The 26785-nt window shown below is 51.5% G+C and overlaps 2 protein-coding genes and 1 long non-coding RNA gene across 9 annotated transcripts in view; all 3 read right to left on the bottom strand.

Moving 5' to 3' along the window:
* Positions 1 to 597: 597 nt before the first annotated feature.
* On the bottom strand, positions 598 to 13204 carry IL10RB (interleukin 10 receptor subunit beta). Of its 3 annotated transcripts, none has more exons than XM_077192666.1 (7): positions 12736 to 13204; positions 10611 to 10734; positions 8959 to 9128; positions 6047 to 6234; positions 3695 to 3824; positions 3263 to 3420; positions 598 to 1364 (listed from the first exon to the last, which is right to left on the bottom strand). In XM_077192666.1, the coding sequence occupies exons 1-7, from the start codon at positions 12782 to 12784 to the stop codon at positions 1194 to 1196; spliced, it is 990 nt and encodes a 329-aa protein (XP_077048781.1). In that variant the 5' UTR covers positions 12785 to 13204; the 3' UTR covers positions 598 to 1193. The 3 variants fall into 3 exon arrangements, with proteins under 3 accessions (XP_077048781.1, XP_077048780.1, XP_077048782.1); XM_077192665.1 differs by having other exon boundaries at positions 3674 to 3824; positions 12736 to 13200; XM_077192667.1 differs by lacking the exon at positions 12736 to 13204 and adding an exon at positions 12071 to 12235 and having other exon boundaries at positions 3674 to 3824.
* Positions 13205 to 13850: 646 nt separating this feature from the next.
* Positions 13851 to 26538, bottom strand: IFNAR2 (interferon alpha and beta receptor subunit 2). Of its 5 annotated transcripts, none has more exons than XM_077192645.1 (10): positions 26370 to 26538; positions 24290 to 24465; positions 22897 to 22993; positions 20338 to 20379; positions 19844 to 19967; positions 19337 to 19506; positions 17925 to 18097; positions 17519 to 17666; positions 16628 to 16827; positions 13851 to 15304 (listed from the first exon to the last, which is right to left on the bottom strand). In XM_077192645.1, the coding sequence occupies exons 3-10, from the start codon at positions 22943 to 22945 to the stop codon at positions 14621 to 14623; spliced, it is 1590 nt and encodes a 529-aa protein (XP_077048760.1). In that variant the 5' UTR covers positions 22946 to 22993; positions 24290 to 24465; positions 26370 to 26538; the 3' UTR covers positions 13851 to 14620. The 5 variants fall into 5 exon arrangements, with proteins under 5 accessions (XP_077048760.1, XP_077048757.1, XP_054508596.2 ...); XM_077192642.1 differs by having other exon boundaries at positions 24144 to 24465; positions 26370 to 26537; XM_054652621.2 differs by having other exon boundaries at positions 16709 to 16827; positions 24144 to 24465; positions 26370 to 26536.
* Positions 13851 to 26785, bottom strand: part of LOC129133035 (uncharacterized) — a 75812-nt gene continuing 62877 nt past the window's right edge. Inside the window, exon 2 of the long non-coding RNA XR_008535900.2 lies at positions 13851 to 14135. This is a non-coding gene — a long non-coding RNA (uncharacterized LOC129133035). The remainder of the gene's footprint in view (positions 14136 to 26785) is intronic.

Genomic DNA, 26785 nt, shown 5'->3' with positions numbered 1-26785 from the left:
GCCACCTGCAGGGGACACCTGCAGGGCTGGGCACTGCAAAGCTCCCTGGGCAGCCCCTGCCAAGGCCTGAGCTCCCTTGCCATGGGCAAATTGCTGCTGCTGGCCAAGCTGAGCCTGCCCTGGCCCAGCCTGAGGCCGTTCCCTCTGCTCCTGTCCCTGTGCCCTGGGAGCAGAGCCCGACCCCCCTGGCTGTGCCCTCCTGGCAGGGACTTGGGGACACTGAGGGTCCCCTGAGCCTCCTCTGAAGGGAGCTGGGAGATGAAAACTGATGGAATCAATTCCTGATTTCTTCCTGTAACCACTCCCAAAAAGTTGATATTTACCCATCAATAACAAACACCAGCCCCAGAACCGTGCAATTCCCACATCAGGGGGAGACACAACTTCACTCCTGGAAGGTTCCTTTGGTGACAGAATTTAATTTCTCACTCTGATGTTGGTGCAGTGGCACAGACCCAGTCCATGCCCTGTGCCAGGGCCCCACTTCTGCCCCAGTGCTGGGTCCAGCCTTTCCCCACCTGTGCACTGAGGCTGGCTTTGGAGCAGGGAGTCACAGCTCCCTGGATTTTAAAATTAAGCATACACATCAGCAGATAATTAAAATGAACCTCATTTAATTCCCACTTCAGCTGCCAAGTTTCCCACAGACATCAGTTCACCCCACCCTAAAAACTTCACAACTTTGCATCAGGGAAGAATAAATTCCATAGAAAGATGATGCCAATGGGGATATCCTTAAAAACACATCATTTCTCATTAAAAAAAAATAAACCCCATCTTTTCTTAAAAATAAACCAGGTATTTCCTTACAAAATACTAATTCCTTTTATAAACATTTTGATTCGTTTTTGCAATAAATAGTTCACCAAAGTTTAATTAATTAGTATTATATATAAATATGACATTTCCTTTTTAGTGTCATAATCAGTGCCAGAATTGCTACAATTGCTCAGGGAGCCACAACCAGCAGTGGCAAAAGTTATGGATCATTTAATTCCTCATTTAGAGCCAAGTTTCTTGTACTTAAAAAAATAAAATGGTTCTGTCAAAAGTCTGTGACGCCGTGTCTGTCTGTGGGGTTTTCCTGCTGGAAAACAGCAATGAGACAAACCCCAAAGTCCATTTGCTTCTCCTTTTCCAAGGAAGAACGAGGAGGATCTTTGGGCTTTCCTGAGGCTGCTCCCACTCCTGAGTCAGTCTCCTTGTGCAGGGTCCTGAGGGAGCTCTGGTGTCCTGCTGGCCCCATCCCCAGCCCCTCCAGGGAGGGTTTGGGATTGCTCTGCAATCACTGTCAGCTTGTCACAAACCAGCAGCTCTTCTCGGGGAGGGAAAGGCTGTGGAGCACCAGGAGGTTTGCTCAGAAACTGGGAAACAAAGAGGAAGTGAAGATCAGGTGTCTGCAGCTGCCCCGTCCTGTTTGCTCAGGAGCACTGGGGTTATCAAACACACTGGGGTAATTAAACAACAAACACTGGGATTGTTCTGCATGCAGCAAGCAGCTTTCTCAGCCCTTACAAGTCCCACAGGGCCAACAGTGTCACATCCTCCCTAAAATCCTGTTCCAGGCTTGGGAGCAAGATGCAAGTGCCTCTCAAGAATAACCCCAGGGCTCGGAGTCTTTCTGGGACAGAAACTTGAAAAAAATCCAAGTTTTGATTGGGAACAAACACCAAATGGTAACTGGGCTGTAGGGGAAGAGAGATTTGCTGAGAACCCTCCCCTCTGGCCATTCCCTGGCTCCTGTTCCTCCAGCCTTGTCCCCAGTCCCTGTCCAGCTCTCCTGGAGCCCCTTCAGGCCCTGCAAGGCCACCACGAGGCCACCCCAGAGCCTTTCCTTCCCCAGGCTGAGCAATCCCAGCTCTCCCAGCCTTTCCTCAGAGCTGCTCCATCCCTCTGCTCACCCCCAGACAAAACAATTCTGAACTGAATCTGGAATGAGAAACCAGCTGCTGTCAGGAGTGCTGGGCACTGCAGGTACAGAGATCAGCACAAATACCCTCACTGGCAGACCCTTTTCCACCAAACTGGGACTGGGAATGTTGTGGCCCAAGCCTGCAAGTGAAACATCCCCTAGTGAAAGCACTGCCTTGGCCAAAGCACATTCTGGGGAGGCACAGCTGCCCTCTGATTCCTGGGATGGCACCAGCCCAGAGCTCTCCCTGTCCTTAGAGGCACCTGCAGCAAAGGAACCTCGAGCACTCCTGTGTGGATCTGGTGCTGCTGAGCTCCAGGGATGCAGGGACAGCACCCAGGGAATGGCTGCCAGTGCCAGAGGGCAGGGCTGGATGGGATCTTGGCAATGAGGAATTGTTCCCTGGCAGGGTGGGCAGGCCCTGGCACAGGGTGCCCAGAGCAGCTGGGGCTGCCCCTGCATCCCTGGCAGTGCCCAAGGCCAGGCTGGGCACTGGGGACACTGGGAGGTGTCCCTGCCATGGCAGGGGTGGCACTGGGTGGGATTTGAGGTTCCTCCCATCCCAACCCAGTTGGGATTCTGGGATTCCATGACACTCCTGGTTGAGCATGTGTTCAGGAGCAGGAGCCAAAGTCAGCTGCAAACCTGGGGGTGCTGAGCTCTGAGTGAGTGAGAATGAAAGCCCCAGAGGAGCTGCAGGGACTCAGGAGAGCACAGGAGGGACAGGGGTACTTTGTACATCCTTGTTTCTGGGAAGGGACCCTGCTGCAGCCTCTGTCCTCTGGCAGTGTGACAGGGGCAGGGGGTCCCCATCAGCATTGGCTGCTGGCACTGCTCTCCTTTTAGCTGGAATGTTCAGACTCCATAGAATCACAGATTCCCACAATGGTTTGGGTTGGATGGAACCCCAAAGCTCTTCCCATGGCCAGGGACACCTTCCACAGCCCAGGCTGCTCTGGTACAGCTGATCCAGCCCAGGTTCCTTCCTCAGACACTTTCCTGAAGTTTAAACTTGTGATTACACTCCTGACAGGACTTTGCTGCAGGAGAAAAAAGGAGCTGGTTTAAGTCTAAAAGGAGGCAGGAGAGACAGAGAATTCTGTTGTTCATTGGCCAAATGAGGAACTGAAGTTGACACCTGGTACTCTCTCACTTCAAAATCAACAAACCCATCCTGTTTCTGAGCCATAAAAAGCTGGTGATTACAAATTACAGACCACTGACTATCAGGTGCCAGTGAAAGGAAGCAAAATAAAAGAAGCTCTAAATGTTTTGGCACTGAGAGCCTCAAAAAAAAACAAGTGGCTCTGCTGGAAAGGCTGATTTTCACATGTTAGGCAGGAAACAAACCTCTTTCAAGTGTTCTGGGAAAATGTAGGAAGGGCAGAAAACATGTTTGATGAGTCTGTACACATAAAAACTGAAGAAGAAACAAACGGTGACAGCTGTGCCCACGACCAGCATGGACCCCACCAGAACAGTCACAATGATCCACACAGGGGTTACACCTGCCAGAGACAAGGGAAAAAACCAATTAAAACTGTCATTATTCACTGCTGAGTGATTATTTTCAAACCATCACTTTCTCCATGGAATGCCCCTGGGTCCCTGCAGTGCCCCAGGCCAGGCTGGGCATGGGGCTGGAGCAGCCTGGCACAGTGGGAGCTGTCCCTGCCATGGCTGGGGTGGCCCTGCTGGGCTCTGAGGTCCCTCCCAGCCATCCCAGGGTGGTTCCAGGATCCCCAGCAGCTCCCAGGTTACCATTGTGGGTTGTCTGCTCACAGAGCTCCCTGCTCAGCTGCCCTGTCTTGTTCCACTCGGGAATCAGCGCCTGCACCTGGACACAGTAAACTGTCCATGGCTCCAGCTGGGCCAGGATCTCTGAGCTGTGCCTGGTGTCCACCTGAGCTGCCTGCAAACACACAAACACACCAAAGGGAAGCTGGGGGAGCAGCTAAGGAACAACCAAGGAATTGCAATTACAATTAAATTACAACTGCACTGAATTACAATTACAATTACAATTACTTACTGTACAGCCATCCACACCACTGCCCTTTGGGCTCTTTCCAGCAGCACTAACAAAGTTTCAGACTAATGAGGGATGATAAATGAGATCTGGTGGCAGCCAGAAACTGTCACCCAACCAAATGAGATCAGCTAGGAGCACAGCTACACACAAACACCATCCAGCTGCAGAGAGAGCAAGTGGGGTGGAGCAACAGCACAACAGGAAAAGGCCTCAGGTTGTGCCAGGGGAGTTTTAGATTAGGAAACATCTTTAAACATTTTTAAAACTCCAGGGGAGTTTTAGATTAGGGACATTAGGAAAAATTCCTTCACTGAAAAAGCTGTTGAGGCCTGGAATAGGCTGCCCAGAGAAATGGTGCAGCCCCCACCCCTGGAAGTGTTAAAAATGTGTAGATGTGGCACTTGGGGACATGGGGTAGTGGTGAACATGGGCTGCTGGGTTAATGGCTGGAACTGAGGGCTCTTCCAACCTTCCCAACTCTGTGATTCTGTGATCTGTCATCTAGGCAAAACAAAAACAAACAAACAAAAAAAAAAAAAAAAAAAGGAAGAAAGAAAGGAAATATTCCTGGGAGCTGTGAGGAGGCTGAGCAGATGAATTTGCTGCTCAGGATCACTTATGTCCCTGTAACTGCAGAGCATCCCTCAACAGCATCAGGAGACTCTCCAGGCAGCTTTCAATCCTGGAGCAAGCACCCAGCTCAGAAATAGCCTGTGGAGCTCCCCAGCCCTGCCTGTGCCTCTGGGATCCCTGGGCAATGTCCCAGACTGCAGCTGGAAGTGCTGAATCCTGGAGCAAGCACCCAGCTCAGAAATAGCCTGTGGAGCTCCCCAGGCCTGCCTGTGCCTCTGGGATCCCTGGGCAATGTCCCAGACTGCAGCTGGAAGTGCTGCAGGCACAGACTCCAGGTGCAGTGCTGTTCCTCTGGTGACTGCACTGAGGGCATCCCAGGGGCAGGAACACCTCATTGCTCAGGAGCCTGGGAGTGGAAACCAGGCTGCTGGGTGGGAAATGAGGGCCCCTGATTTCTGGAACTGAATGGCAAAGCACTGTGAGGGTAACAGATACAAATCAGAGTTACACCTGCCAGAGTCCATTCTATAAAACTGCACTGATGGAAAAGCACTCATCAACTGGGACTGGCTGCTGGTCAGAGGCTTCCTGTGTGCCTGAAACAGAGGCCAAAATGCTCTAATTAATACATTATTAATGATCTTTCTCCATGCCCTGTGTATGGAGGAGCAGAACAGAGGCCAAAATGCTCTAATTAATACATTATTAATGATCTTTCTCCATGCACTGTGTATGGAGGAGCAGAACTGCCTGTGGAAGAGGCTGGCCCTGACAGGGAGAAAGGGAACTGCAGTGGATACAAACTGCAGAGCTGCAGGTGGCCACAGGGAATGAAAGCCTTCCCCATTTTAGACATCTTTGGGGGTAAAAAAAACAAAGTCCCACTGAGAGGGAAAAAACACAGAGTTATTGATAATTATGGAAAGAGAAAATTCTGTCCATGCTGCTGTGTAACTACACAGCTCCTGCACTTACTCTGGGTCCCAGCTGTGGTGAACAGCTTGATTAACTGTAATTAGGAGAGATCCATTTTTACTCTTAGAATCACAGAATCCCAGACTGGGTTGGGTTGGAGGGACCCCAAATCCCACCCAGTGCCACCCCTGCCATGGCAGGGACACCTCCCACTGTCCCCAGTGCCCAGCCTGGCCTTGGGCACTGCCAGGGATGCAGGGGCAGCCCCAGCTGCTCTGGGCACCCTGTGCCAGGGCCTGCCCACCCTGCCAGGGAACAATTCCTCATGGCCAAGATCCCACCCAGCCCTGCCCTCTGGCACTGGCAGCCATTCCCTGGGTGCTGTCCCTGCAGGCCTTGTCCCCAGTCCCTCTGCAGCTCTCCTGGAGCCCCTGCAGGCCCTGCCAGGGGCTCTGAGCTCTCCCTGCAGCTTCTCCTCTCCAGGTGAGCCCCCCCAGCTCCCCAGCCTGGCCCAGAGCCCTGTAACCCGTGCCAGACCCTCCAGGAGCTCCCAGGACATCCCAGGACGGCGTTTCCCAGGAGAAGCACAGGTGGGGCTCAGGGAGTCACCGTACCCAGGAAGCAGAGGCCGGGTCTGTGTCCCTGCTGCCCTTCCTCCAGTAGAGGATCCTGTAGCTCCAGGAGCCGTAGTAGAGCCGCAGGGGCCACCGCTCCTGGCCGTGCTCCGCAAAGGGCCCCGAGAGATCCACGTGCAGCGCCCCCTGCTCCGAGCGCAGCCGCACCTCGGGGGCACCGATGGAGGCTGGGGAGAGAGGAGAGGAGAGGAGAGGAGAGGAGAGGAGAGGAGAGGAGAGGAGAGGAGAGGAGAGGAGAGGAGAGGAGAGGAGAGGAGAGGAGAGGAGAGGAGAGGAGAGGAGAGGAGAGGAGAGGAGAGGAGAGGAGAGGAGAGGAGAGGAGAGGAGAGGAGAGGAGAGGAGAGGAGAGGAGAGGAGAGGAGAGGAGAGGAGAGGAGAGGAGAGGAGAGGAGAGGAGAGGAGAGGAGAGGAGAGGAGAGGAGAGGAGAGGAGAGGAGAGGAGAGGAGAGGAGAGGAGAGGAGAGGAGAGGAGAGGAGAGGAGAGGAGAGGAGAGGAGAGGAGAGGAGAGGAGAGGAGAGGAGAGGAGAGGAGAGGAGAGGAGAGGAGAGGAGAGGAGAGGAGAGGAGAGGAGAGGAGAGGAGAGGAGAGGAGAGGAGAGGAGAGGAGAGGAGAGGAGAGGAGAGGAGAGGAGAGGAGAGGAGAGGAGAGGAGAGGAGAGGAGAGGAGAGGAGAGGAGAGGAGAGGAGAGGAGAGGAGAGGAGAGGAGAGGAGAGGAGAGGAGAGGAGAGAGAAGAGAAGGAATTCAGCTTCAGGAATTCAGCTTCAGCTGGGCATTTTCACACAGCCCAAAAGTCACCTTTTGAATCATGCATTAGAAAGAAGTCATTTCTTTTTCCTGGCTCGGGCATTAGTTAATGCTTTCCTCCCAGAATGGCTCTGGAAATCGATTTTGTTTTTGCAGCAAACACCAGGTACCAATGCAAGCCCCATTCCCACAGCCTCTGCATGAACTCAGTTCCCTTTTGCCAGCTGTGGTGACTCCAGGAGAGGAAGGACCATTTCCATGGCTATCACTCACTTCTCCTTCTGGGCCAAACTGCCACAACATCTGTCTGTCCTGAGCAGACCCTCCAGAACAGTGATTTTTGGGGGGCTGTGTGGGTTTTGATCACAATCAGCTTGAAAATGAAAACATTTGAATTATTTCTGCCTTGTGCAATCAAGATTCCTTGGCTGAAAATTAACCTTTCTCTGTGAGAGTGGCGTTTTTTTGAAGTAAGAAAAAATGGAAATTAAACTTTTTGTCTGGCAAAGCAATAAATAAGGAAGTAACTGAATTTATTTAGATACACAGGAAGTCTGGCTCCTTAAAGACAACTTCTCCCTGTCTGGAAAATAGAAATGTGGCTTATTTTAAAATAAATATATGCTTTGTTTGAAAATCTCCTCCAAAGAGGTGATCAATACTATGATAGTGAACTTACTTTGCTTTCTGCCAGTGTTACAACTAAGATTTTATAGTTCAAGGTAGTGAAATGTATTTAACTATGCAATTAATGATAAAATGCAATTAAATTATAACATAGAAAATAGAAATGTTCCTTATTTTAAGAGAAAATGATGCTTGCTTTGAAAATCTTCTCCAGAGATTACCAGTACTATGACAGTGAAGCTACTCTGCTTTCTGCCAGTGTTACAACTAAGATTTTATAGTACAAGGTAATTAAATTTATTTAGTTGTGTAATTAATGATAAAATAGAAAAGAAAAATGTGCCTTATTTTAAAAGAAATGATGCTTTGTTGAAAATCTCCTCCAAAGAGGTGATCAATACTATGACAGTGAACCTACTCTGCTTTCTGGTAGTGTTACAACTAAGATTTTACAGTTCAATGTAATTAAATGTATTTAATTATGTAATAAATGATAAAATAGAAAATAGAATTGTGCCTTATTTTAAGAGAAATGATGCTTTGTTGAAAATCTCCTCCAAAGAGGTGATCAATACTTATGACAGTGAACTTTGCTTCTGCCAGTGTCACAACTAAGATTTTACAGGTCAATGTAGTTAAATGTATTTAATTACAGTTCAATGTACTTAAATGTATTTAGTTATGTAATTAGTGATAAAATAGAAAATAGAAATGTTCCTTATTTTAAAAGAAAATGATGCTTTGTTTGAAAATCTCCTCCAAAGAGATGATCAATGACAGTGAACTTACTCTGCTTTCTGCCAGTGTTACAAGTAAGATTTTATAGTTCAGTGTTGTTGGAACCCTGGATGCTGATGATTCCAGACCTTCTGGGTGCTGGGAATCCCAGACTTTCTGTGCTGCCAGGCACTGACTCCCAGAGAACACTGCACTGACCTGAGGGCCTGGAGAAGCTTCCAGAATGGAATGGCAGAACTGGGATTGTGGGGGTGGAGTTTGAATGGAAGTGTGTGATATCACAGGGTGGGAAACTCAGAGTTTAAGGATTTAGAATACAGGAATAGATAGAAAGCAAGATGGAGGGTTTAGGGTGGAGGCTGCTCCTTCTTCTTCTCCTTTGTCTCCATGGGTTTGGGTGGTTTTGTGTCATTGGACAGAAAAGTCTGCATTGTGGACTTTGAGTGATCAGTTATTGGGTTAAAAGTGAAAATAATTTTGGTGTCATTTCCTAATTGGGTAGTTTAGCCCTAAAAGGCCTTGTAGAGAAAGACAGTGAGCCATCTTGTACCTTGTAAGTGAAATACTGCAGAACTCACTGCTGTGAGACTGTAACACAGATAAGTAAAAAAACCACCTAAGCCTGAAACACCATCTCGAGTGCCTTCAGTCCCGCCCTCGGCAGAGGTACAAAACAGCAGCCAAGAAGTGGCACAAGGTGATGAAATGATAAAACACTCGCTATCCTCGAGCTCCCTCCCAGAGCAGGCAGTACTTTTGGTTAGAACAGGGAAGGCTCACTGTCATCCATGGGCTTGAAGGGGAGGGTGACCCAGGGGGAGTGCAGCTCTCCTGCCTCGGCGCGCAGCCGCAGCGCGTAGCTGCCGTAGGGTGACAGCGAGGACACGTCACACCGGGGCAGCCTCAGCTCTGTCCCCAGCGTCTCAAAGCTGTCCCCAGGGTAGTAGATGCTGCAGGGAACAGAAACAACATGTAAGAGATGGGTAATTACTATTGGCTAAACGGCGTTAAGGCAGCAGAGCTGTTAATGCAAGCAGTTAGCACTTGGGGACATAAAAATGTACCCAGGGTGTGTAAGACTCGCATTAGGGACTTTACATCCATCTGTAAATCCATGATAAACTTAATGATAAACTTAAGGATTAAATTATAAACTTAAGGATTAACATTCTAACTTTGCAAGAAATGCCCATTTCCTGGCAGGGTCCTAGGAGTGCATTCAGCAGGCAGAGTTCAGAGAGCCAGCAGTCACCCAGCCAGTGCCAGGGCAGGGCACTGCTGTCCCACTGGGACCCTCTCAGAGCTGTCCCCAGGATTTGCACACGAGGAAAAGCCAGGGAAAACAGGGATGGGAAGGGACCAGGAGCTGCTTATGGAACAGAACCACAGAGGGTGTGGGTTAGAGGGACCCTAAATCCCACCCAGAGCCACCCCTGCCATGGCAGGGACACCTCCCACTGTCCCAGGCTGCTCCCAGCCCCAGTGTCCAACTGGCTTTGATCAATACATGATTTAATAGATGATATTTAATATATTTTATTCTTTCTGCTTTGCATCAAAAGCCTGCCCAGAAATGTACTGATCAGGGGACCATGGCTACAGAATCCAGAAAAACCTTCTCTCAACTCAGCATGAAGAGAAGGCTCTGGGCAAGGCTGAGAGCTCCTGCCAGTGCCTGGAGGGGCTTCTAAAGAAAAGGGAGAATTTTATATGGGCAGAGAGTCCAGGAGCCAGGGAATGGCTGCCAGTGCCAGAGGGCAGGGCTGGCTGGGATCTTGGCCATGAGGAATTGTTCCCTGGCAGGGTGGGCAGGCCCTGGCACAGGGTGCCCAGAGCAGCTGGGGCTGCCCCTGCATCCCTGGCAGTGCCCAAGGCCAGGCTGGACACTGGGGACAGTGGGAGGTGTCCCTGCCATGGCAGGGGTGGGAATGGGTGGGATTTAAGGTCCCTCCAACCCAAATCAGTCTGGGATTCTGTGATTCTAAACCCCTGGATCCCTGGCAGTGCCCAAGGCCAGGCTGGGCACTGGGGACAGTGGGAGGTGTCCCTGGGATGGGATGGGATGGGATGGGATGGGATGGGAGCATCTGAGAGATCAGGGAAGGGCAAACACTCAGCATCTCCAGGTCTCTTCAATCACAGAAGAGAGGAACCACACACAAAGAGCCAATAACACCCAGTGTTAGAATGTGGTTGTGGTTCCAAACCAAACAGGACAAAGCTGCCTTGGGTGTGAATGCCCAGGAAATGCCTCTGCCCTGTGCTCCAGCTCAGCAGAGAAGCCTCTCACAAGCTGAAATAAAGGGACAGCTCCTGGGACAGCCACGTCCCTGAGATAAAGGGACAGAGTGTGCTCTGCAGAGGACACAGATCCCAAGCACACAGAGCTGTGGGGTGGGGGTGAAAGGCAGCCCAGCCCAGCCCAGCCTCACCTCTTGGACTGCACAGTGTAGGTGAGGTTTCCTCTGGGGAACCGTGGTGCATCCCACTGCAAGGTGCTGTGCAGATTGACTGAAGTAATTCTCACGTTCTGGGGCTCTGGGACCATTCCAGAAACTGTGGGAGGAATCAGAACCAACATTTCAGTGTTTGCTCCAGCACTTGTCACTCATCCAAAATTTAAATGCAGCCTCTGCCTTGCCTTAGGTGCTTATTTAAAAACAGAGCCCAAATAAATTAAATTTAAATCCTGATGCCTCTCCTGCCTCCTTATGCAACAAAACAAATTACTGGCACCAGTGATTTCCAGTAAGTGCTTGTGACACCAACATTTCTGGTGCATGACTGAGCTGGTGCTGCCCAGCACTTGGGGCATGAACTCTCCCTGAGATTGTCAAACCCCAATTTTTCTAAGCAGTGCTCCAGCAGCACTGTGGGAATAACAAGGGCGTGGGGATGGACAAACTTCAGCACCTCTGAAGCCAAGAGACCTATTACATATAATTAAATGTAATTAAGTATCACTAACCAGCATTATTCACAAGTGACAAAACCCCAGTTGTTCTCCTTTCTTGGAATTGAATCAAAGAAACCCTAAACTAGTGTAAATATCAATGAAAATGACTTAATTATTCTTACATAATTGGAGGTATTGAGACCAAAACAGCAAAGATTCCAGCCTATTACTGCACCACAAATAAGCAATGCAAACAAACCCTGCCAGAACAGAGCAGTGCTTAAATGCCACAGGAGTCACACCTGATGAGAGACTCTAAAATAAATAACACATTTTCCAGGTGTGTGGTTCACAGAATAATCAGGGCTGAAAGAGACCTTCAAGGTCACCCTGTATCACCCCAGCAGCCCATAATCACCCCTGAGCTGTGTCCCCAGCTGATGCACAAATGAATGAAATTCCTGTGTCAGTCACCCCCGTCTGGCAGGCAAGAGTTTGAAATCCGAACCTGCCTTAAACAAAACCAGTTTCAGACTCTGGTCCTACAGGGTTACGCCTGCACCCAACAAATAAATAAATCACAGTGCACATCACAAATACAGAAGTTCAAATCACACACTGGCTTGGGCTGGGAGGAACCTCAGACCCACCCAGTGCCATGGCAGGGACACCTCCCACTGTCCCCAGTGCCCAGCCTGGCCTTGGGCACTGCCAGGGATGCAGGGGCAGCCCCAGCTGCTCTGGGCACCCTGTGCCAGGGCCTGCCCACCCTGCCAGGGAACAATTCCTCATGGCCAAGATCCCATCCAGCCCTGCCCTCTGGCACTGGCAGCCATTCCCCTTTATGATCCTGGCATTCCACTCCTGGTCCAAAGTCCCTCTCATTTCTCCTGGAGCGCTGCCCCTGCTCTGAGGATGAGGTCTGAGGCAGGCATGCAAATTCCCAGGAAAATCCCATTTCCTTGCCAGGCTCCCTTCCCTCACAGTGCTGCCTACCTGAGCAGCCTCCAGGTAAATTGCTTCATTGGGCACTGTGGATCCAAAGAGACGAGGAAATATTTCTGGGCATTCAGGCTTGTGCACAGCCCTGCCAGCCCATGCAGTGCCAGCTGTGCCCCATGGGCACCTTGTCCCCAGCCCAGAGCACTCAGTGCCACCTGCAGGGGACACCTGCAGGGCTGGGCACTGCAAAGCTCCCTGGGCAGCCCCTGCCAAGGCCTGAGCTCCCTTGCCATGGGCAAATTGCTGCTGCTGTCCAAGCTGAGCCTGCCCTGGCCCAGCCTGAGGCCGTTCCCTCTGCTCCTGTCCCTGTTCCCCGGCTGTCCCCTCTGCAGACAGTGACACGGGGCTCTCGGGCCGCGGTTTCGCCGGGATTCGCAGCGTCCCCCTCCCGGCAGGACCGGCCCCGTTTCCCAGCAGATCCAATAACGCCCGCGGTGGCCGGGCAGGCTGGCCCCGCTGTCCCTCTGTCCCTACAGGGCACTGCCCGGGCTGCCCGGTCCCTCACAGCCCCCGAGGAGCCGCGCCGGGCTCGGGGCAGCGCGGAGGCACCGCCGCCTCAGGCGCCCCTCGCTGCCGCTCCCCCCGAGGGCACCGCCGCCCTCCGTGCCCGCGGCCAGGCGGCACCGGGAGCTCGCTCCGTCCCTCCCAGGCGGACTCACCGAGGAGCAGCAGCCCGCTGCAGAGCGCGGCCCGCAGCGCGGCGGCCATGGCGGCTCCCTCAGCCGCGGCGGGGCGGCCGCGCCATGGCAGCGGGAGCGGGGCGGGCACCCCGAACCTTCCGCTTCCCCACAGGGCGGAGCGGGCACCCGGAGCCCCGGCACCCCGAACCTTCCGCTTCCCAACGGGGCAGGGCGGGCACCCGGAGCCCCGGCACCCCGAACCTTCCGCTTCCCCACAGGGCGGAGCGGGCACCCGGAGCGCCGGCACCCCGAACCTTCCGCTTTCCCACAGGGCGGAGCGGGCACCCGGAGCCCCGGCACCCCGAACCTTCCGCTTCCCAACGGGGCAGGGCGGGCACCCGGAGCCCCAGCACCCCGAACCTTCCGCTTCCCCACAGGGCGGGCACCCGGAGCCCCGGCACCCCGAACCTTCCGCTTCCCCACAGGGCAGGGCGGGCACCCGGAGCGCCGGCACCCCGAACCTTCCGCTTCCCCACAGGGCGGGCCAGAACTGTGGGCACAGCGGCGGCCCCGGGCCTGAGGCCTCCCCCTGAGAGGAATGGCAGATTTGTCTTTACAAAGCAGCTCTGGGTCTGCTGGTAGATAAAACCAGCACTGGGAGATAAAAGAAACCATGGGAAGGATTCCACTGCATGATGAATGGAAAAAGAGATTTGCTTTTACAAACAAAGGTTTGCTGATAAATGAAATTAGACGCTGAAAGATGAAAGAAACAACGGGGAAGAAAAACCCCTAAATTCCATAAGAATTCAAAATGAAAAGGGAGGGTTATACATTAGAGGGGAATCTCTGGTATCAGGTGTTTTGGGAAGTCTGAACCTCTCAAGTGCCTCAGCCAATGGGGAAAGAGAGAAGGGAAATGCAGCTGGGAAATTGGGATAAAAAGGAAGCTGCGTCCTCCAAAATCACTGAGAGATCCCAGGGGAATGGCCCATGGCCTCTCCCTTTATTGGAATAAAGTAAAAGGACTCCTCTGGCTCCTGTTTGGACATAAACCTCTGATGTTTGTGGATTAATTTTCCTAACATCCCTCACACACCGGGTCTGTTTCCCCTCACCAACCAGGGCTGCTCACACCAATTTTAAATTGCTCATTTAGGTTTTAAATGTCATAAAAAATATTTTAATATGAATCAGTAATTGTACAAAATTTATACAAAAATAAATTCAAGAAGTGTATTAATGCCTCGATCCACTCTTTTGTCAGCTGAGTGTTCCTGTCTCTGCCCTCATTATTCCACTTGATCAGTGCTCTCTACACAAATACACTATCCAGCCAGCAGAACAGGTTCCACAAAGTGAAAGAGTGACAGAGATAAAGAATAAAAAAATTGTACAAGTGGTTGGTTTGGGAGACCAGCCTTCCACTGTCCCAGGTGCTCCCAGCCCCAGTGTCCAGCCTGGCCTTGGGCACTGCCAGGGATGCAGGGATGGAATTCCATGCCAGCCCTGCCCACCCTGCCAGGGAACAATTCCTCATTGCCAAGATCCCATCCAGCCCTGCCCTCTGGCACTGGCAGCCATTCCCTGGCTCCTGTCCCTCCATCCCCTGGAAGTTGTCTCTCCCCACCCTCACAGGGAACAATTTCTAATCCAAAACTGCCCTCTGTGAGTTTGAAGCCATTCCCTCTTGTCCTGTCCCTCCATGGCCTGTTCCAAGCCCCACCTCTGGAGCCCCTTTGGGCACAGAAGGAGCTCGAAGGTCTCTGTGGATCCTTCTCCAGACAAACACCCCCAGCTCTTTCTGTAGGAGCCCACGCTCACAGGATGTTAATGAAAGGACAAGATCTGAGTGTTCAGTCCAGAAATAAGAGTTGGACAGCACTGGTTCCTATGTTATAAAGTAAAAGCAGTTCTCCCTTCTTCATCTCCTCATGTAGCCCGTTACTTGCTCTGTGTCTGAGTCCAAGGAGTCGCTTTCCTCAGAGGAAGAGGAGGAGTTTTGCCACTGGTGGAAGTTGTTAGAACAAGGTGCTCCGTGCCCACTTCCCGTGTCCTGCAGCAGCTTTGCCTGCACACCATGAGCACAGTGCCAGTCCCCTGCATCCTCGTGGGCTGGGGAGGCAGCTGCAGGGCTGTGCCCATCCTGCTCCAGGGTGCCCAGCAGCACCGTGCTCAGGCTGATGGTGAAGCACCCACTGCCCCCCTGGGGCTCACTGCTGTCCCCACACAGAGGGCTCAGCATCTCGCTCCTCGTGTCCCTGTGCCCTGCAGGGTGGCCCTGGGGCTCCTGTGGCTCAGCAGCTGGCGTGGCCCCAGCCTGGCTGCTGCTGTGCTCACAGGTGCTGCTCACTGAGTACTGCTCTGGGCTGCTGGGGCTGTCACACACCTGGGGGACACTGCCCCTGCCCAGCCTGCCCCGCCTGGTGTAGTTGTGGTCACACAGGGCACTGCTGTCACTGTCACTGTCGCTGCTGTCACTGTCATCACTGTCACTGCCCCTGCAGCCCCTGGCCTTGCTCTTCACCTCTCTGGGGATGATCTCCACTGAGGCCACTGTTTCTGACACGGACACCCACGGGGAGTAGGCCAACTTCCTGATGCACGCCTGGAAGAGTAAAAGCAATTAAATAATCAGCCACTTTTGCACATATGCACACAACACCATGAAAAAAGCCCCAAATAACCTCCAGCCAAGAGGCTGTCAAACAAATGATTCCTTCTGTGCCACAGTTTGGGCTTTTTCTGCAGAGTTCAGGGTATCTAGGTATCCTAGGCTGACTATATGATGCTTTTATCTCCCAAATTTGCCCTAAACCAGGACAAATACAATTGTTCCTTCTTTTCCATTCCTGAACATCACAGAACCCTTGAAAGGTTTGAGTGAGAAGGGATCTTAAAAAATCATCCCATTCCAATCCCCTGCCATGGCAGGCACACCTTCCACTGTCCCCAGTGTCCAGCCTGGCCTTGGGCTCTGCCAGGGATGCAGGGGCAGCCCCAGCTGCTCTGGGCACCCTGTGCCACCCTGCCAGGGTGAGCTGAGTCTTGTCACTCTCCCAACTCTTGCAGTCACCTCTATCACAGCTGAACAATTTTAACATCCTTTAGAAATTATCTTTTGAAGCAATTTTCACCATTTTAACATCCCAAGTCTTGTCTTCCCTCTGCACTTCAGAGGATTATTCAATATTTGAAGCATTCATCAAGTTGACAATAAAAAATAAATAAACCTTAGATATTCCTTAGTAATGTGTTCAGCAATTGTTGGGATGTGAAAGTGACACAGCAAAAGACAGAAACATGTGGAAGAAGCCTTAGAAAAAAGTGACACCCATCTGCTCTGGGTATGTTTGTAGAAAATGGAAAATATTTATGCTGAAAAACCTTACAGAATTAAATGTAAAAGAAGTCAGAGACTGTAAAAAATAGAACAAGCAAGAAAAGATAAAAGATAGAAACAAGAAATCTCGTTATTTGTGATTGAATTTAAATGGATAATTTCATTCACAAATAATTGTGCCACTAAATTTCAATCTATGGAAATAAACTAGCTGGCTCTGGACTGGCTCCCTCCATGCTTGATCACAGAGCAAGTCCAAGAGAGATTATTTTATTATTATGAAACAGTGGAACAACTTCTCCTCCAGTCTCTCCTCACAGGGCAGCTTCTCCAGCCCTCTGCTCAGCCCCTGGCCCTGCTCTGGGCCACACCTTTCGTGCCCTGTGGGGACCAGAACTGGGTGGAATATTCCTGGATGCTCCCCCTGAGCAGGGTGGGATGATCCTCTCTGTAACTTGTCACAGAAATAGCAAGAAATGGTTTTGAATATTTGTTCTGAAGATCACACAAAACTTAGCAGCCTAGAGAGCATCTCTGACTGAGGTAAACTACAAATGCAAACATTCTGTGCTCTTACAGAACTTGTACCTGAAGAACAGGACTGGAAACCCCAGCTGTTAAACCTCCTGCTGCCAGCCAGAGAGGGCAGATCTGAGAGCTGTTACATACCAAGGTCTGAGGAAGGGAGAACTTTGGGAAAATAAAGCCTGCTGCATGCACACACTTCAGGACTGCAGCAATGATCAGTGAGACACAGACAGCACCTGCCACTGCAGCTTCATAGTACCCTGGAGTGAAAAAATCAAAGAAACACACATGGAGGAAGTGTCCCAGCATCACATTCCAGATCTCCCAGTCATAACAGCTATCAGGAATCCCCAATAATTTTGGTTAGAAGGGATCTCTGAAAGTCAAAGTCAAAGCCAGAACAAGACCAAATCTCAAATTAGCTTCAGGAATTACAAAAGAAGTGACTCCATCTTTCTGCAGAGCTAGTGGAGATCTGTATGGCTCAGGAGATTGCCAAGAGATTGCCCTTAAAGTGCTGGGGTTTTATATTTCACTCCTAAATACCCACAATGGCTCTCTCTTGGAATGTTTCTCTCTGCCAGTGAGGCCCTGAGGGACAGCATCCAGGGAGAGGCTGCAGCTGGGCCAGGAGGGATTTAGGTTGGATTTCAGGGCAAGGTTGTTGCCCAGAGGGTGCTGGCACTGCCCAGGCTGCCCAGGGAATGGGCACGGCCCCGAGGCTGCCACAGCTCCAGGAGCCTTTGGCCAGCGCTGCCAGGGATGCCCAGGCTGGGCTTGGGGGGCTCTGGGCAGGGCAGGGCTGGCACTGGGGGATCCCTGGGGGTCCCTTCCCTCAGGCCATTCCATGACTCTGTGATCAGTTGTTGTTCAGGACTGAACTGTAAATGTCCCTACACCAAAAGAGCGCACTGCACACCCAGAGCACCCCCCTGCCCACAGCTCCATTACCTTGCTGAGCCTCTGAGTCTACAGTGACACATTTCCAGGGGGAGGGCAGGGATGCAGTGACCTCCACGGACAGGCAGTAATTCCTGCTGGGATACAACTCCTCAATGACAACACTGAGCACCTCTTCAGTGGTTCTCTGCCGTGCCCTCTGCCGTGAAAAACAATGGATTGAAGTCAGTGATTGGCTGAAAGAGCCCCTGCTCACTCCCTCAGACCTGGCCCTGCAGGGAAAGGAAGCTCAGATTCTGCTGGCCATGGTCTCTCTCTTTTCTTCTAAGAAATCTATTTCTATGTTTTCTTTTGCTTCTATCCACATATTTGTTTTTGGGAGCCTGGTAACCATCAGAGCCATTTCATGCCCTCTGTGTTCCTCCCCTAAAGCACAACTATTCCCAAATTTCCCTACCTCATAGTCTCCATCCTGTGATTTCAGAGTGATATCATAATCCAGCTCTTTGTAGATATCAATTAAAGACAGCAGCTTCCCATTGTCTCTCAGGTGAGAGGCTGGCAGCTTTAGGGTGACGTTGAGGCAGTTTGGACAGGAAGTGATAGTCACTTCAGGTGGTCCCAGAATTGCTGTTGGAAAAGAAGAAAGAGGGAAAATGATAGAAAAAATACAGTTCTACTTTATCCAGTGCCAATTCCATTTCTGTGATGCACACAGGGCTGGCTCAACACACTCCAGAGGGGGCCGCGCTGTAAATCCAAAAGGCCTTGCAACATTTAACTTCCACAGCCAAGCCATCATTTCCCACAGCCAGACTTTAAAGGAAAAGGAGTGGAAGGAAGAGGCAGAAAGGGAATAGAGGCTTTACTCCAGCTTCACAGAGATGTGATCTTGGTATCTACATGAGGTTAAAGCTGAGGTTAAAGTACAGAAAAGAATCCTGGAATGGGTTGGGTTGGGAAGAACCTCAGAGCCCACCCAGTGCCACCCCTGCCATGGCAGGGACACCTCCCCCTGTCCCAGGTGCTCCCAGCCCCAGTGTCCAGCCTGGCCTTGGGCACTGCCAGGGATCCAGGGGCAGCCCCAGCTGCTCTGGGAATTCCATCCCAGCCCCTGCCCAGCCTCCCAGGGAACAATTCCTAATTCCCAATATCCATTTAACCCTGCCTTCCTTCAGCTGAAAGCCATTCCCCCTTGTCCTGCCCTTTTTATGAAACCAACTGCAGGGACTGCAGGGCTCCTCCTCAGGGTGTTCTCCTTGTCCCATTGTCCCCATTCCCTACAGGGTTCCCTCACTGCTGACCCTGGAAGGGGACACAGCAGCTGCCTCTGCTGAGCTCAGAGCAAACACCATCAGCTCATCCTGCACAGCTCTCCAGCTGCTCCTCAGTATCTCTTAGCTCTGTGAGCTCAAAACTCCATTTTAAGCAGAGCCAGGGGTGAAGCCACCTCTGGCAATAGAGACAAGTACCTTCAGCAGGGAAAAGGGCAGATGGATTGTTTGTCCATCAATCTCTTCCCTACACCTGGTGCAGACCTGGCACTTTTTATCTCAGCATTCACTACCTGAACACACAAATACAATGTTCTTCTTTAAATTATGTACCTAACACAGTCAAGAGATTTTTACTTGGTGTTTGTCAATGCACAGCAGTATTTCCTTTATGATTATAATGTGTTTATTTCAAAACCAGAGCTTCATTCCTTTATCAGAACTACAAATCAGGACTACACATACATGAAGTACTACATACAAATAGCCACCAACACAGTCAGTGTGGAGTCTTACAGCAAAGGTAACAGAACACAATTCAGGATCAGCCTTTAATGAAAACTACAAGAAGAAGAAATGCAGAGACAGAACTTACTGCCAAAGATTGGTGCAAAATGCAGCAGAGAAGAATTGAGCACCTGAGCTCCTCCAATGCTCTGAACAAATACAAAATACTCAGCAGATATGTCCTTGAACTCCTCTGTCAGCTCACAGGAGAGCTGGGCAATGCCTGAACACTGCTGAGCACTCATCCAGTCCTGGCTCCTGCAGGGAAGAGCAAGACTCTTACTTCTCTGATGTGAGAAGGCATGGGAGTGTGAGGAGAGCATCTCAAGGGAAAAAAAAAAACCTCAGAAAAGCTAAGAAAAAACCCAAGAAAAACAGAGAAAACCTCAGCCTTACTAATTTCAGAGAATCCCCGAGGCTGCCAGCTGCCAGCCCATGCAGTGCCAGCTGTGCCCCATGGGCACCTTGTCCCCAGCCCAGAGCACTCAGTGCCACCTGCAGGGGACACCTGCAGGGCTGGGCACTGCAAAGCTCCCTCCTCTTTGGGTCAATAAACATTACAAGCAGAATTTCTGCCTTATTTTGAGTGACTTGCCTGTGGCCTTTGTAGATCACGTTGTAGGATGCTGGAACAGCTGGGTCATGTTCTGCCTGCCAGGACAAAATGTGCTGGAAATTGTGGGAGTTCATCCGGAGGTTGTAAGGAAGCCCCTTTCTTTCTAGAAAGGAAAAAATAACAAAAAAATAACAAAAAAATAACAAAAAAATAACAAAAAAATAACAAAAAAATAACAAAAAAAAAAAAAAAACAACAAAAAAACAAACCCAAAGAATTCTGAGCTTTGCAACCATTCTAATAAATACACCCATTTAGAGCAGCTCAGGATTTGCCCCAAAAAGCAGCCACAGGGGAGAGCTCAGCAGCACAACAGCACAAGAGACACAGCAATGCAAAGCATTGTGCACATGGATTGCATTTCTCTAAGTTCTTTCTCCAAAAAGCATGAAGTTCCAAAACAATGACTGGTGAGGATGTGCAAGCTATGAAATGTGTTAGGAAAAGCATTTTAGAAATGGTAACACTCTTACCAGGCAGGCTGCAAACAGCTGCAGACAGAAAGGTGAGGCACACTGGAAAGTGAAACTCTGTATTAATGCTCTGGTGTATCCACAGGACCTGACTTTTATTGCAAGTACTCATTTGCAACAATTGGGTCCATCCCCAGCACTCCCTGGTGGAAGTGTTACTTTCTTTCACACCTTCCTAGACCTTCCTAGACATCCCTCCTCCTCCAGAGCCTGGGAGAAGTGTCCATGAACCTGGGGCTCCGAGGAGGAGCTGGTTCCTGCATCCCTCCCTGCGAGGTTCAGGGTTCAGTGCCAGCAAACCCACCCAAGATGTTCTCATCCAATCAGGCCTCAGAGGCCTCTGACTCCATTTCAAACACTTTTTCAAGCCATCCCAAGAATTTTAGAGCTGATCTGGGAAAATATTCCATTGTTGCTTGACTCAGCCTCATAGATCCCAGCAGGGTTTGGGTTGGAAGGGACCTTAAAGAACACCCAGGGCCACCCCTGCCATGGCAGGGACACCTCCCACTGTCCCCAGTGCCCAGCCTGGCCTTGGGCACTGCCAGGGATGCAGGGGCAGCCCCAGCTTCCCTGGGCAATCCTGCCATTCCAGAGGTTCCTCCATCCTGCTGGAGAACCTCCCCAGGAGGCTGTGATCCACCCTGGCTCTCACTGCATCCAGGATTCTTCTCCTTGACCAACCCATTGCTCCCATCCTTTCAACACAGTGCTTCAAAACATGTGAAATTTTTGTTCTGACTCCTCTAATATTTTTTTTTCCTCAAGATCCTTCAGCCTCCCTTCTGCTTTGAGTGCAACAAAGAGAAACTTCCTGTTCTTGTTTTAAAGCATTTTTGTGGTCATGCCTCTGACTCAGGAGATGCTGACTCCCACGCCCAGCTGGCGAAAGCAGTCACTGCTTTAATTCCAAACACATTTCTTCTCTGTTTTACATTAATTCCATGGGAAAATCTGGACAGTTCCTTCCTTATCTTCCCTAAAACTCACTTTTGTCTTGACCTGTTGTGTTAAAAAGATGTGCCACAGTCAGCATGACTATGAAAAGAGAAGAGAAATCTGGGCATTGAATTAGAGAATTTAAACAATCTTTATGGAGATCCACAAATAAAGGGTTTAACTGCAGCTAAATGTAGAACAAGGGATTTCTTACCAGCCAGGAAATCAACCATTTGGAAAGAAACATCCAGTGGGGATAAATAAATCAATATTTTAACAATTATTATTATTATTATTATTATTATTATCTGAACACAAGCTCAGATTTGTAATAAATTGTGTCTGCTGAATTGCTGCTGCATTCCAGTTAGCACTGTTTGATTTTTCAATGCCCCTTCTCTACCCAAACCAAATTCCTTTCAGTTCAGAGCTCAAACCGCCTCTGAACTTTGTTTCAACAAACAAGTTTAGCAAAGGAAGTTGAACAGTTGCAAAACTGTTTGTGTTACACTCTTACAAAGGAGACACAGCCAGGACAAATACCTGAGAACAACTGGGAACATTCAGCCTGGGGACATAGGAATGGGCTGGAACCTGCATGGGGAATCTTCTGCAGCATCTTGGAGTCTCCACCACCCTGGCAGTGCCAAGGCCAGGCTGGACACTGGGCTGGGAGCACCTGGGACAGGGGGAGGTGTCCCTGCCATGGCAGGGGTGGCACTGGGTGGGTCTGAGGTCCCTCCCAACCCAAACCAGTGTGGGGTTCTGGGATGATGATCTGACCCATTTCACAGAATTAAAGGATCATAACAAATCCCCTTCTCACAACAAGTACAGCTCAGGCAAACTGATCTTGTTTCACCTGCTAATCCAGAAAATGAGGAGTGCCAGAAAAACTCAGAATAAAAAATAAAAACCCTCACATGTAACTGAGAGTTCCTGGATGTGTAGGGAGGCAGAATGATGGAATGGAATGGCCCTGAAGGGACCTTAGAGCCCACTCTGGGGCCAGAGTCACCAGTTCAGGCACAGAGGAATCAGGCATGAATCCCAGAAAGTCTGGGTTGGGAGTGACCCCAAATCCCACCCAGTGCCACCCCTGCCATGGCAGGGACACCTCCCACTGTCCCCAGTGCCCAGCCTGGCCTTGGGCACTGCCAGGGATGCAGGGGCAGCCCCAGCTGCTCTGGGCACCCTGGGCCAGGGCCTGCCCACCCTGCCAGGGAACAATTCCTCATGGCCAAGATCCCACCCATCCCTGCCCTCTGGCACTGGCAGCCATTCCCTGGGTGCTGTCCCTGCAGGCCTTGTCCCCAGTCCCTCTGCAGCTCTCCTGGAGCCCCTGCAGGCCCTGCCAGGGGCTCTGAGCTCTCCCTGCAGCTGCTCCTGTCCAGGCTGGACATTCCCAGCTCTCCCAGCCTGGCCCCAGCCCCTGCTCATGGCTTGTGCACAGAATGGAGCATGCAGGGCTAACACCACAGATCCCTACTCTGGGAATTACTCCCCAGAGAGGCTGCCAATACCATGATGGTCTCTTACTGGATTAACTCAGCAGGATTATTAATGAATTCATGAGCTCCCTGCAGTGCTGCTCTCTACCCCAAAGGTTCAGGTACTTACCAAGCTGACAGAGAGGCATTGGCACATCCATTGGGGCTCTCATGGACATTAACAAACAAACCTCTCTGCTTGCAAAAGGAACATTTTGCTTCTGCTCCTACAAATACATGAAAAACAAGCACATTTTACTAAATGATCACAGTAAATTGCCTTAGTAAATCACTTTTAACTAACCCAAGGTTTCTGTACAGAATTGTTTTACCCTCTCCATTGTCTGAGGGAGGACAGTGGTACTGAAAGAGTTACTGGGGGGAGCACTGATCTTTATCATTTTATGGCAATTTTGGTCCATTTCCATGGCAACAGCACTTCCCTTTTCCCATGGAATGGGCTCCCACCACTTCAAATGAGGCAAAAACCACCGTATAATTATTTATACTAACTTTGCATTTAGATAGGATCTGAAAACTCAATGCCACTCACTCCAACTTCATTAATGCAATGAAAATAAACTTTGCTTGGCTTTGTTTGGAATAAACTCATCACCATTGTAGTACTTGTTACCAAAAAGGGAAAAGATCAACAGAGCACTTAGAAAAAAATTAATTACAAAGAAGTTATGAAGTTTGTTACAATTTTTTAATGCATAAGACCTATTAAAATAATCCTTTTCTTCACTGTTATATTTTACTCTATTTAACATCCTCCTAATATTAATATCCACAGGACCTGGTTTTGAGTTAGCTGGGCAAAGATGCATCTATTTCTAAAGAATCTCCCCCCCAGCTTTAACAAAAACTAACTGCTTTTTAATTTACCATTATTTGCAAATACAACTGGAATTATTTTTCTGCAAAACAACCAGTTTAAAATCATGCCAGAGCACACTCTGTATATGAATATATTAATGTATAACCCTGTACATTCATATATTAACACAGGATAGAGGTCATCTGTTAAAGTCAGGTGAATAAACCCCTTTATCCGAGAAGTCAATGTCCCTGTGCTCAGAGTGCAGGAAGCCACAGGGTAAGTGTTAGGAACTTGGATCTGTGCAAGTGACAGTCCCACAGCCTCAGGGAATGCTCTCTTGCCCTCACTCTGTTCATTCATTCAAGAGAAGCCATTCCAAAGAGCAGCTGCACCTGCAGGCAGGGACTGTCCAGGCTGTTCAGAGTTCCCTTCAGGAGAAAGCCTTGGGCATGCTGGATTCACTTGGTAAATGATTTCCTGTCCCTGATCAGCCCTGCAGCTCAGCCAGGCCCTGTCTGAAGCAGTCCCTGCCCACGGGGATGTGCTGTGTGTACCTGGGATCCTGGCTGGCCATGCTGCAGGGATAACACTGGGAATAATCCCCCCCTGGGAATCACACCAGGCTCCAGGCTGCCTCTGGCTGCTGAGCAAAGGAGGCTCCCACATGAGGCACACTCAGAGCCAGCTACTGGTTCAGCACCTTCCACTGCCTGAGAAAATGTGACAAAAGGTGCTCATGTCCAGGCTCCCACAGCTGTCTAAGGCTGGATGTCCTCTGCAGATCTACCACTGCCAGGGAGACTCCAGGGCAAAACCATTTCTGTCAGAACTCTGGTGAGCTTTTGTAACTCCTCCTCTTCAGAGCAGCAGCAATCCCTGTGGAGAAGCCATGCAGAGAGCAGTGAGTGCAGCCCCTGAGGCCAGGCTGGGCCCTCAGGAAATGCCTGGGAGCTGCCTGGAGCCCCAGGGCTCCCATGGCACAGGGGACACTGGCACAGCACCCACAGCTGGAGCCCATGGCTTCCCACACTGCCTGGGGGGGACCCCAAATCCACCCAGTGCCACCCCTGCCATGGCAGGGACACCTCCCACTGTCCCCAGTGCCCAGCCTGGCCTTGGGCACTGCCAGGGATGCAGGGGCAGCCCCAGCTGCTCTGGGCACCCTGTGCCAGGGCCTGCCCACCCTGGCAGGGAACAATTCCTCATGGCCAAGATCCCACCCAGCCCTGCCCTCTGGCACTGGCAGCCATTCCCTGGGTGCTGTCCCTGCAGGCCTTGTCCCCAGTCCCTCTGCAGCTCTCCTGGAGCCCCTGCAGGCCCTGCCAGGGGCTCTGAGCTCTGCCTGGAGCTGCTCCTCTCCAGCTGAGCACCCCCAGCTCTCTCAGCCTGGCTGCAGCCCTGGGACCAGTTTAGTGGCTCTCAGGTTCAGGCTGGATGGGGTTATATTTGCTTCCAATCAGAAAAGAAGAAAAAAAAGCAGCTTTGAGGTCTTGCAAGTCAGTGGCTCATATTTCAGAAAAGCTCTCCCCCAGTTCTCTGAAAGAAGCAGATGGTCCGTTTACTTACAGAAATCAGCTCAGGGGAACACTGAGAGAGGCAGGGAGGCTGACTGACAGCAGGGGAGTCTGCAGAGGAACATTCTGAGCCTGCACAGGGACCTCGGAGAGCACCCAGGCCTGCCCTGCCCAGGCAGGGTCACTGCAGCAGTGCCACAGGAGCTGCCCAGGGGGTTTGGGATGTCTCCAGAGAGGGAGACTCCAGCCCCTCCCTGGGCAGCTGTTCCAGGGCTCTGCCCCTCCAGGGAAGGAAGTTCTTCCTCAGGCTGGGCTGGAATTGTTGTGTTTTAGTTCCTGGCATTGCTCCTTGTCCTGCCACTGGCACCACTGAGCAGAGGCTGGCACCATCCTGACACCCCTGGAGCTCTATAAAATCCTGAATACACCCGAGCCAGGGAACCACACTGTGTCTGTAGCATTATTCCCACCCTCGAGTGCTGGGAGACTTTGGATAGACCATTCTAAGGATACAGAAATCACTTAACCTCCATAACCCAAGGCCATTACCAACAGCCCTTATCCCATGGGATGCCACAGTGCTGGGACAGGAGGAGACAGCCTCAGGCTGGGCCAGGGCAGGCTCAGCTTGGACAGCAGCAGCAATTTGCCCATGGCAAGGGAGCTCAGGCCTTGGCAGGGGCTGCCCAGGGAGCTTTGCAGTGCCCAGCCCTGCAGGTGTCCCCTGCAGGTGGCACTGAGTGCTCTGGGCTGGGGACAAGGTGCCCATGGGGCACAGCTGGCACTGCATGGGCTGGGAGGCCTTGGCCAGCCCCAGGGATTCGGGATCTGCCCGAGGGACACACGGGGACCCTCGGGGATGCCCCAGCAAACCACGTCTGAGACAAGGGGCGCTGCGAGAGCCCTCGGCAGTCGCTGTTCCTCCCAACCATCAGCCCCTGGTTCCATCCCCACACCAAACGACCCCAGGCACCTCCCGGGCCATCGCCGGGGCCAATGCAGCGAGCGGGACGCTGCCAAGGGCGAACCCGGCGGGGTTTTGGGGCTCCGTGTGCGGTTCTGGGGGCTCCACACGGGCCCGGGCCCCACACGGCTCCAGCAGAGCGCTCCCGGGAATGCCGGAGCAGCGGCCCAGACCGCTCCCCTCAGCCGGGGGAAGGAACGCGGCCGTTCTCCTCAGGGAACCGCTCCATTGGCATCGTAGGGCGGCGCCCGGGGGCAGCGGGGGGACACGGCACCGCACACATCGCCACCTGCCAGCCGTACCTCGCGGTAGGGAATCCCCAGGGGCTCCGCTCCGGCTCTTCATCCCTGCTGACCGCGTCTATCGTCCCTTATCAATACGACTGACCCCCATCGATCCCGGCGCTGCCACCCACTCCACCGCCGACCAGAAAATGGCGGCGGGGATGGCGCGGTGTTAGCCACGCCCCCATAGAGACCACGCCCATAACAAACTGGACCACGGCCTCATGCAGGCAAACCACGCCCCAAACAATCACGAACCACGCCTCCATCGAGCAAGCCCCGCCCCTTCCCCTCAGGCCCCGCCCGGCGGCGCTAGGGCGGCGCTCCCTGAGGGCGCCACTCTCTCCCCATACTCGCCGAAAGGCTTTTGCTGCCTTTAGTTCGGTTTCTGCCTTTATTTCCGTTCCTGCAATTATTTCCGTTCCTCCCTTTAT

Source organism: Agelaius phoeniceus, chromosome 2 (assembly GCF_051311805.1).
Source record: "Agelaius phoeniceus isolate bAgePho1 chromosome 2, bAgePho1.hap1, whole genome shotgun sequence".
Classification (NCBI taxonomy): Eukaryota; Metazoa; Chordata; class Aves; order Passeriformes; family Icteridae; genus Agelaius; species Agelaius phoeniceus.
This window is presented reverse-complemented; position numbering and strand designations above follow the sequence as displayed.

Excerpts from the sequence above, each read along its gene's own strand:
- IFNAR2 (XM_077192645.1), bottom strand. The coding sequence starts at position 22,945 with ATGTCCATGAGAGCCCCAATGGATGTGCCAATGCCTCTCTGTCAGCTT. Across the intron at positions 20,380-22,896 it reads AATGCCTCTCTGTCAGCTTG|TGTGCCTCACCTTTCTGTCT; the intron begins GTAAGTACCTGA and ends TTCACTTTCCAG. Across the intron at positions 18,098-19,336 it reads TTTTGCACCAATCTTTGGCA|CAATTCTGGGACCACCTGAA; the intron begins GTAAGTTCTGTC and ends CTTTTCCAACAG.
- IL10RB (XM_077192665.1), bottom strand. The coding sequence starts at position 12,784 with ATGGCCGCCGCGCTGCGGGCCGCGCTCTGCAGCGGGCTGCTGCTCCTC. Across the intron at positions 3,825-6,046 it reads ACCCGGCCTCTGCTTCCTGG|GCAGCTCAGGTGGACACCAG; the intron begins GTACGGTGACTC and ends GTGTGTTTGCAG. Across the intron at positions 3,421-3,673 it reads TGAGCAGACAACCCACAATG|GTGTAACCCCTGTGTGGATC; the intron begins GTAACCTGGGAG and ends TGTCTCTGGCAG.